This window comes from Cariama cristata, unplaced genomic scaffold, assembly GCF_000690535.1.
Source record: "Cariama cristata isolate BGI_N322 unplaced genomic scaffold, ASM69053v1 scaffold18942, whole genome shotgun sequence".
NCBI classification, from domain to species: Eukaryota; Metazoa; Chordata; class Aves; order Cariamiformes; family Cariamidae; genus Cariama; species Cariama cristata.
Window position 1 is genome coordinate 16,224 of NW_009604787.1, and position 10,092 is coordinate 26,315.

The 10,092-nt window shown below is 37.7% G+C and overlaps 1 protein-coding gene across 1 annotated transcript in view; it reads left to right on the forward strand.

Annotated features, from left to right (window-relative positions):
* Positions 1 to 3,237: 3,237 nt before the first annotated feature.
* GREB1 (growth regulation by estrogen in breast cancer 1) overlaps positions 3,238 to 10,092 on the forward strand; it is a 59,287-nt gene continuing 52,432 nt past the window's right edge. Inside the window, exons 1-2 of the mRNA XM_009695750.1 lie at positions 3,238 to 3,394; positions 9,922 to 10,044. Coding sequence (XP_009694052.1) covers positions 3,238 to 3,394; positions 9,922 to 10,044 — 280 coding nt within the window. The remainder of the gene's footprint in view (positions 3,395 to 9,921; positions 10,045 to 10,092) is intronic.

Consider the following 10,092-nt stretch of genomic DNA (forward strand, 5'->3'; position numbering starts at 1 on the left):
TTCCTGGTGCCACTGAGTCAGCAACTGACGATTCAGGTACCACAGGCTGAGCAGCTTTAAAGGAAAGAGGGGGTGACAGCCATCATAGTGTTAGTGGGAAACAGCTTCTCCCTTGCTTGCTTCGTAGAAGTAATTTCTCCTGCAACTGAGAGTCACTGGGACTCTGAATGGCAAAGGCTGATACTGGCAAGAAAGCTCCTGCAATGCCAATTTTCTGGTTCCAGTGGTGTGTGTTTGATGATGAAAAATGGCTATAAAATACTTCTCACATCTTCCATAGTATGTTCCTGGATTTATGATTGTATTTGGCACTGTGATTGTAAGATCCCACGGGTACACGAGACCTTACCAGGTGTGCACATGCAGAAAGCATATTTTTGTTTCATTTTACAAAACCATTCACATAATTAAATTAGCACCCCAATGGATAAACAAACATGCGTACATTGTAAAGCATTCCAGGACCTACCCCTTGCAGAAATAACTTAATCTTAACTGATTCCTTATCTGTAACATCACATTGGTAAGATGCTGGTTTCTGCCACCCTCAGGGTTAAATGCAGGGTTTCTGTTTTGTCCCCTGACGGGCTCTATAAATCCTGAGCAAGTATGTTAAAACCCTGTAAATGGTATGTCTATTTCTGTTCCTAATAGACTGTACAGAATAATAGCTGACTCTGTCTATGGAATAGAGTTTATAAACAGAAATATTACAGTGTTTTCTCATTCGTCATAATTAGATCCAGATAGTGATCACTAAAGCAGGTAAGCCTTCATTGCATAAAGCAGTCTGCGTGCATATTCATCTGATAATGCTTTTGCGTTGTCTCAGAATGTTTTGTCTCATTCTAGACAAATTAAAAAATTTCCTGTTTTTCATGAAGCTTTTTAATGAAGCTTTTTAAGCAGTAAATAAGTTTGAAAATCAGATAGACCAGTCTGCCTTGCATGGTCATGTTGAGAACAGGTAGGATCCAGCCCTTTGTAAAAGAAGCCTCTGACACTGCAGTCAAACTTTTGGTTAGTCTCTTTCTGCTGTATCAGTGATTTTTTTTTAGGTGAAAAAAGTCTGTTGGATGTTACATGAATTTTGCATGTTTTGGATCTATATTTAAATAAAGCAGTCTGTGTAAGAAAGTGTGTGGAGTGGATGACACCTGAATGCTCTTTTCATTCTTGAAAGTTTAACTTTAAATGTTAACATGTTGAGAGTATGTTCATGCATTTTTATTTCTCTTTAGCCCTGACTTTCAAGACTGTGATGAACAGTCACGTAGAACCATATTGTACATGCCCCTGAAAATGTAGAGATAGGTCCCTGAGCCCGCAGATGCCTTCAACCTTACGAGAGAAAATATGAGTGCATAATATGGGAAGGAATTCAAGAGAACGAAAAATTAAATAGGTATCCCATTAGGTATCTTGACAATTATTTGTCCTTGTTACATTAAACGTAAAACATCAATGTAACAAAGACAAATAATTATCAAGGTACCTGACAGCCATATAATGATTGAAAGATGGATTAGAACTAGAACTAAACATCTTGTAGTGCTTTTGTGTAGGAACAGCATTTAGTATAATTCATTTCAGAGCTTGACCTTGGGTTTCCTGCATACACCTTGGATAAAGCTTTTTAAGGACAATACTGATGTCAGGCTTTCCTCATTGTGTTCAGCAGTGCTTGGTGTAGGCGAAGCAGTACTTAAAACAAGAGGAGCCAGAGGGTTCCTGTCAATGCAGAGAGGGAACTGTAATCTGCTTTTTGTGTTGGAAGAGAAGATGCATCCTATTAGCATATTCCATATTAGCACTGAACATCACTAACAGGCTTTGCAGCTTCCCATTTACCCTTCCCCAAATGGATACATCAGTACTACTCACTGCAACTTTTCTGTTTGATTTTGTGTATATATACGAATATTTTGTCAGTAGTGCCTGCTTTTAATCTAGATCATGTTCTTAAATGCTGCTTGCATTGTTTTAGAATTCTTACTGTGCTTCTATTAATACTGTATATATAATAACAATATGCTGTATCATGTAGTATTAGCTACACTATATATATAGTATTAACGTGATACAAACAAGTATGCAAAAATATTGATTATATATGTAAAATATGCTTTACAAAGTCATAAAAAGATATCCAAATCATCAACTTTGTATGTTGTTCCTTTCAAACCCCTTTTTCCATCAGGAGCAGTATGCGGTTTCACGGTAGTTTTTCTTTTGCTTGACTGATTCCGGCAGGATGCTTCCCAACAGGCTCATTTCCCAAGGAGCAGCGAGTGCTGAGGAGGGGCTGTTCAGTGTGGAGGAATTACTGCCACAAACAGGAAGCGTTTCATGCATTCTATTCACAGTTACTTGAGGAGGGAAAGGACTTGGGGCCCAGGGCAAGAGCTACTTTGTAATAGGAAAAGAAAGCTGACATGGCTTTTGGTTATACCAGTTCATTGTATTCACTGTGGAAAGCAGGCGGCAGTTAAGTATGTGGGATATTCAGCTGGAATAGACTGACTGCTCAATGGCAGAATGAGTAAATTATACGGTTTCACTGACAATAAAGTCCTAATAATTAAATGCAAAGTCAGATAGATAATCAATATTGTCTCGTTCTAAATAAAAAAATTAAAAAATGCATGTTTAAAGGGAAAAATACTGCTTGAGGTGAGAAGCAAAAGCCATTATATTTCACAGGATCTCAGTTATGGCAATGCCACGTTATTTATGAGACAGCACCTCTAAAAGATACGTTGAACAGCTTTAGCCATGAGTTTTCAGCCATGATGGGCCATGCAAAGATAAGTACACAAAACTGTGTTATTCCCTGGATCCTTTGACATTTATTCTGTTCAAATCATGTAAAACAGAAAGGCTGTTCAACAGATGAGATTGCTGACTAACGAGAATGCATCTCCTCATTTGCTATATAAACCAAGGAATTACTTGAATCAGATTTCTAGCCGCATCTTCAAGAAGGTGTCAAAGCTTGCTGCCTTTCTGCTGAATTACAGAAAGCTGTTACTTTTAGATAGCTTCCTGTAATTTACCAGCAGGATCTACTCAGCGACTGCTGCAGTCAATGTTCTTTGCCTTTCTTTGTGGACAATGAAGCTTCTCCCTTTCATGAGAAATGTTGTAGTCTGACATCAACATGCAGTGATCGAGTTCTGAGTGCTAAAATTGAAATATTTTTATTTTCTTTTCTCCTTGTCTCTTTTTTTTGAGAAGATGGGAAATTCTTACGCTGGTCAGCTCAAGACAACACGGTTTGAAGAAGTGTTGCATAATTCTATTGAAGCCTCTCTCCGCTCAAACAACTTAGTTCCCAGACCGATCTTTTCTCAGTTGTATTTGGAAGCTGAACAGCAACTGTCATCACTGGAAGGTAGGAAATAGTGGAATTTGTATTGTATTTCTGCTCAAAGACAATTCTACTGTTTGCTCTCCCAAGGCTCAACACACACGTTTCAAATCAGAATACAGAAAACCAAAAGTATTTAAAGTTTTTATTTGGATTTTTTACAATCTACATATATATATGCATTAGAATTGGATTAAAAATACAAACTGCATTGTCTTTTATTTTGACAAAATTAAGCCACTTGCTCGCTCAGATTTATCAATATACATAAATTGGAGTACCAGGAATCGTTCTGTTAAATCTGTGGAGGAATCTTTGGACATTTGAAACTTGAATCTGTTATCGTATAATTTATCATACACTGCTGAAAGTTACAGAGTAAATGATGGTAAACACGTTAGACTTTTAAAAGAAATGCTAAGACTGATTTTCATTGTGAATAAATACAGCAGAAGTATTTTTAGCTTTTCAGACGATTTATAATTACTTTGCACATAATATTTTTAGTTATTCTGTGGTTGCAAAGGTAAAAATTTAGGATGTGTTCTCTTGTAAACCCTGTAGAAGTTGGTATTTAACGCATAGGATTTCTCACTGAATTTTTGCGTGTGTTTAGAGAAGCTTACTTTCTGAGTTTCACGTGCTTGGTGTTTTTTTTTTTTTCTTGGAAGTAGTATAATTTAAATGAACTGTATAGATCTGATCAGCAAACTCATGATACAATTTGGTGTTTTGGTGTGCTGTTACGTGTAGTAGTCTCGTGGTTTTCAATGAGTTGTGTGTGCAGAACACCAGCATGTTGGTGCAAGGTTATGTTTAATAATTTCATTATTTAGCCATTTCTGTCACCAGGGTGGCATTTCATTTCTTTTGACCAGGTCTACTTCCCCTCCCATACTTCTCTAAAGATGGCTTAGATATATAAGTAATGAAAAATACATAATGGTTAACAATCCACAGTAACAGAAAAACAAATCAGCCCAAGAAGTAGTAATAGATAAAAGTATTTTGCACAGATTAAACTCTTTAGTATTACCTCATAGTAACAGCTGAGAAAACATTTCTTGAAAAAGTAAATCTGCTCGAAGCTCACACATCGTTAGTAATTTCTTCTTTTTTTTTTTGCTAATATAGGACATAATAATGAATATGCATTCGTTGTTTAAATATATATGCTGCTTATTCCCTACACAAAGTGATCCTTCTATCAAACCTTTCTGAGGATTTCACAAACTTTTCCATGACAACCAACTGTGATGTCACAAAATGGATTATGACATCAGTTGGGAAAGATGCTACAGGAGCAGTTGCAGTGTTCAGGAACAAAAGTACGATTTCACACTTCTGTAACTTCTTTCTTTCAAGGCTTTCAAAGAACTTTCCAAACCTTGAGGGGTTGATTCTGTTTTCTTTGCAGTTAATGGAAACAGAATTGAACTGTATTTAATTAAAAGTCTCACAACAGCCTGGCAGAGAACATTCCTTCATGAAAGTTTCGGACAAGGGGAACTTTGAAGGGATGCGTAATAGAGTTTTTCCTAGGTTGTTCCTCAGGTGGGAGAGGTCTGCAAGCTGGCGTTATGTACTCCAGCCTCACCATAAACGGAAATTTCCACTTTTAGCTACATGAGTCCCTGTGCTCTGAGGACCAGGAGACATCTGAAGCGCCATCCTTGGGTTCTTGTGTAAGCCCCTGTCCTCCCCTCTCATTGTTATCTTTCCTTGGCCCTGGCATTCTGACATGGAGATGTACTCAGACTACCGTTGGTCATAGCTGCCTGTTGGTCCTCAATACAGCAAGTGTTTTCCTATGGTGAAACAGACGTTATAAATAATTTAGACAAGGTAGTGCGGTGGATCAGTGCAACCCAAGTGTTCTGGCTTTCCATTTTGTCGACTGATAACACATTATAGATGTTCGAAGTAGCATTCGGCAACAAAACCAGCTACAGGTAAATAAGGGTGATGTTACGGATTTTCATCTCTGATGGTGTTACAATATCAAAATTGCTAGAGAGCCTCACAATTGAGTATAGAGTCAGTTTAAGAAAAAAACAATTGGAAATGTTTTTTTTTTTAAGCTTTATCAATCACCTGCTGTAACTTGTCTTTATTTTTAGGTTTATATGTTTTTGTTTAAAAAACATTTTTCTGTCTCCTTTTGATACATAAATGACCATCTGAACCAGAAAAAAGTACCTAGCTGCTGAGACTAGCCTAATATCATTACATATCTGTCATGATAATTTATGCCTAAAAATAATATGTGCATATAATATAGTCTCTTTGTGCAAAAGAGACTATAGTGCCTGGAGACAAGTTAAATGAACATGTTGGTCCCTTCTGGCCTAGATGTTACCTTTTTTGCAATGAAAGTGCAAACACATATTTTCCAGTAAGTATAATTTTCCAGTCTCCGCATTCTAGATTTTTAAAAAAAATATTATAAACATATGCCTTTATAGTCATTTATGCAATTACATTTGCCTATAAAATTATTTGTGGTTATGTAAACATAATGTCAGACCTCCTTGGCTCCAATAATAGTATGTTTTTTCATTCTGGGTTTTTTTTCTGCCTTTTTGTTATTGATGTGTTTCCTCTCTTCTCCAGACCTGGCAAATTCATGTAGTGCTTAAAATAGTCTAAAAACATTATCGTTATTTAAACAAACCTCTTGCTAGATTTTTCATTTTGCCAAAAAGCCTGGAGTTTGCTGTGGTCTCACTGGTTGTACATTTCTAATGAGGTTCTTCCAAAGTCTTTTAAATTTTCTTAGCCTTTGTAATTGCACAACATATCTGCAAATGCCAATAAATGGTCTGGATGTTCAGGAGTTTTCTAGGAATGTGCATTAAAAGCTCTTTACAATAGAAGGCAAGGTTATTTGACTCTAACAAACAGGTTTGGTTTTCTTGCATATCTCTGTTTGCCTACTTATTACCATATAAGCTGCAAATTAAACCTGTGGACTGGATTGTCAGTTATTAGTCAGTATGTGCAAATCAGTGTGGCTCTTTAATCTAATTCTTGACTTCTGAAATCCAAATCCCATTTGAATCACAGTCACGTTCACAGCTTCGATTCTCTAATCACATCTTATTTCTCAAATACAAAATAGTATTTAGTCCATTTTTTTCTTGTGCCCTTAGATGCATTTCGCTGCCATCTTTTAGGCCTGCGTATTAGATTTGTGTCAAAGAGGTGTGGAGCTGATTTCAAAAGTTAATGACAAGCATTATTTTCCCGTTAGCATCCAAGTCCTATACCACCGATACCACTGGGACTTTGGTGGGAAGAGGCTGGGAAGTGGCATGGCAAAGCAATACAGAGCAGCAGTGTGGCGGCTGGCTCCACCGCAGTGAAGTTCTTCACTGAGTGTTGCTGTATTCAGCTCTGATAGCAGCACCGTGTTCTGACGTGAACTTTGCTGCTAACTTGTGTCCGTGATCAACTTGTTCCTTCCTTGATCTGAACAGGCTGTCTGTTCATGGATACGATATATTTTGTGGCTGTTCATTTAAGACCTGATGCTGCAATCAGTTTGTGGATAATATCAGCCCTATGAATAGTCCCACTGAGAAAAAATCATATGCCTATTAAAGTATTGGCAGAACTTAACTTATATTTAAATTATACCTTAAGGAGAGAAGAATTTTCCGTGTGAAATGTCTTAATCACAACCATATAACATAAAGGTCTAATAAATCCTTTGTAAGAACTGAAAAGAATTCCTTAAAGCAAACAATGGTGTTTATGGTATCTATGAATAAATTTAAATTCAATAAAATATGGACAAAATCTTCACAGTATGGCTGTTGGTTTAATGGAGCTCTATCAAGTTACATCAGCTGACTGTGTGGTTCTGTAACATACAAGGTATGAACTATGGTTATGAGTCCACTTTTGCCATCGTTTTCTCTCTGCTTTTGAGTGCTTGATTGCGTGTTCCTTTGGGATTGTTTGAGAAAAGAAGATGCGGAATAGATGCATGCAAACACAGAGTTCTTTGAAGAGGCCTTGCTTTGAAAGTAAAATGGAAGCAGAAACTGTAGATCTTTTTTACAACAAGCAACAAAAACCTTAATGATGCCCTTTACAGGTGACAGCAACTTGTTCTTGTGTATTATAGGTACATATTTGCTCTTGTACTCTTTTCATTTTTGACCTGAAAGCACTGTAACTCTCCTGTTTCTTAGTCTCCACTTCCATTTCTTGTCTCTCTTTTTTTTTTTTTTTTTAAATGTGAAATTACCTGTTATGGCTGAACAAACCTAGTAGTTTACCACTGCCCAAAGGGGAAAATCCCACATCCTCCTCTCCCACTACTCCTAGCCATATGTTCCCATTTTCTCCCTTTTCATAAATTTTGGCATTTTTTTGGATCTTCCACTGAGCTAATACATAAACCCAGTAGAAAAACCTGGTCCCTTTTGTTTGCTTAGTTAGTTTTCTGCTGGGTTAGCAAGCTGGGATGGCTCAGCACAGGCTCCAGTAAGTGTCAGAGCTGGCACAAAGAGGAAGGAAGGAACTTCATGGCTGGGAGTGTGGGGAAAGAGGAGAGCCAGACTCACCCTTTTTGCATTGCATTTGGATGTTAGTCAAGGTTAAGTCATAACACATGACATACCTCTGACTTAAATAGCAAAGATGGAGAGCTTCACTTTTCCCTTTGTTCACTTACAGCAGTTTTGTCTTTAGACTACGCCCTTAAAACCGTTGTGTTCAACATTCTGTCCTTATCTGCGTGCACCAGGACTGAAGCCTGATGTTTAGATACTTAAAAGTAAACATACCCTTCAAATCCTCTTCTAGATTGGGGTGTAACTCTTAATAACCTTTAGAGACAAATCTTCAAACTCTAGATTTACTTTGTTCAACTTCCTCCCTAATCCTCATTTATCCTGTAGTATTTGTTTAGCTGATTCTACAATAATTTGTCAATAAAATAAAAAGATATTCTTAGGAGGGTCATAGGAAAAAAAAATCCTTGATGAATATCCTTTGGGATTCGGAGTGTGTGATCCAAAGTCAGTTGAAGCAAAGAGAGTATGTCCAGTTGACACAGCTTTGGAGGATGACTGCGGTGTGCTTCGTTGTTTTTCTGTTTTAAGACTAAAAGCTGGATCAACAGAATGATGTAGGAGTCTAACTGCTATTTTACTTGCCCAAGTCCAAACAGCTATTCAGCTTCTTGCTGATCCTCAAGTATCTGCAGCCCTTTACCACCCAATTTTGCCAATGAAAGCAAGCTATTTGTGTTTGCTGCAGGCACATCCCTATAGAAGTCAAGAAGCTGGAAGCCTAAGACATAAGCCCCACTGGGTTCACTTAGTACTTACGCACTATCTCTGTTGTATGTAAGGCTGGATCTGGTCTGCAGTTTTCCTTAGTCCCAGCCATAGAAGTGTTCTCCTCATTTACCATTTAGCTGCACTCCTCTGCTTGCCAGCTTTTTCCCGTTTGCCCTGAGTGTGTCTGAGCTGTAAGAGGGGATGGAGTCATTGCTCAGTATGTTTTGCTGGAACTGTTGCATCATGCATGAAAAAATTCATGTCCCATGGGTGGAGAGAAGGAAAGAAGCAGTCTCTGGTTGAAAGGGTGAAACGTACACCAATGTTATGCAGGTAAATTCTCTTAGCAAACAAGCTATCAGGTAAAAATACTGATTTAGGTAGCCAGTGCACCAGATAAGTGGTTTACAGCAGAGAATCTGAAGAAGAAACACCTTAAGCCCTCTAAAAAATGAAGCCTACATCATGTATTCTTCTTTCCAGCATTCAGTATTGACTCCTAGACTAGCACAGTCCATGCATAGGCTGCTGCGATTTGTCTTCCTAGGCATCTGCCTTTCCTTGATATTGTACAGGGAGCAGCAGTGCTTTACTCGGAGCTCTGGATTCTGGTAGGAGACACACAGCCTGAGAATTAGGTGTTCCCATCATGGCATCATCTGTGATGAACCTCGTTTCAAGCAGGAACCATTTCTTCAGTTTCTTGTACAACATCAAGGACGTGGTCAATACCTAATTAATAAAATCTGTACTTGGACTGTAGCCAAGACATTCTAAAGTGCTAAGAAGTAATGACTTTGGGTTTATATTGGCTGTTAATATTATAAACAAAGGATACAGTTACACTGTTGTGATCAGCAAAAGTTCAAACACTGGAAGTTAGGCCTCTAAAAATCGTGAGGTTAGCTTAAAAATAATGAGATTTAAAAGAATAATAAATCGAGGCTTGTTTTTATTTGTCCTTTAGGGTTTTTTTTCTTTCTCGGCTGCAGTTGGGTGTTTTTGAACTTTTTTTTGCACAGGAGCTAAAAGCTTTATTTTTTTTTGATGAAAGGCATTATGTTGTAAGTATAACTAGAAGTTGGAGCTTTAAGGAAACAAAAAATATCTTAAGAGTTGGCAACAATAAAGTCATTGTCAAGAGGAGAGGATCCAGTTTGTTGTTATACTTTCTGTAACTGGGTCACCCTGTACATTCATTGGTTTGTTGCCAGCGTTTGCTGTTGTCTAAGTCATTTATGCTATGATAATTTGTAGCAGGCAGCAGAGCAGATAATGAGGAAGAAGAAGAAGAGGAGGAGGAAGAAGGCTCAGAATCAAGTAGTCCTCCTATTTCTTACCAGATGAAGCCTCCCCCAGAAGGATGTTGCACTACTGATGGTAAGAAATGCACTAAACATGCTGTCAGAAGGCATTTGCCCTGCTGAA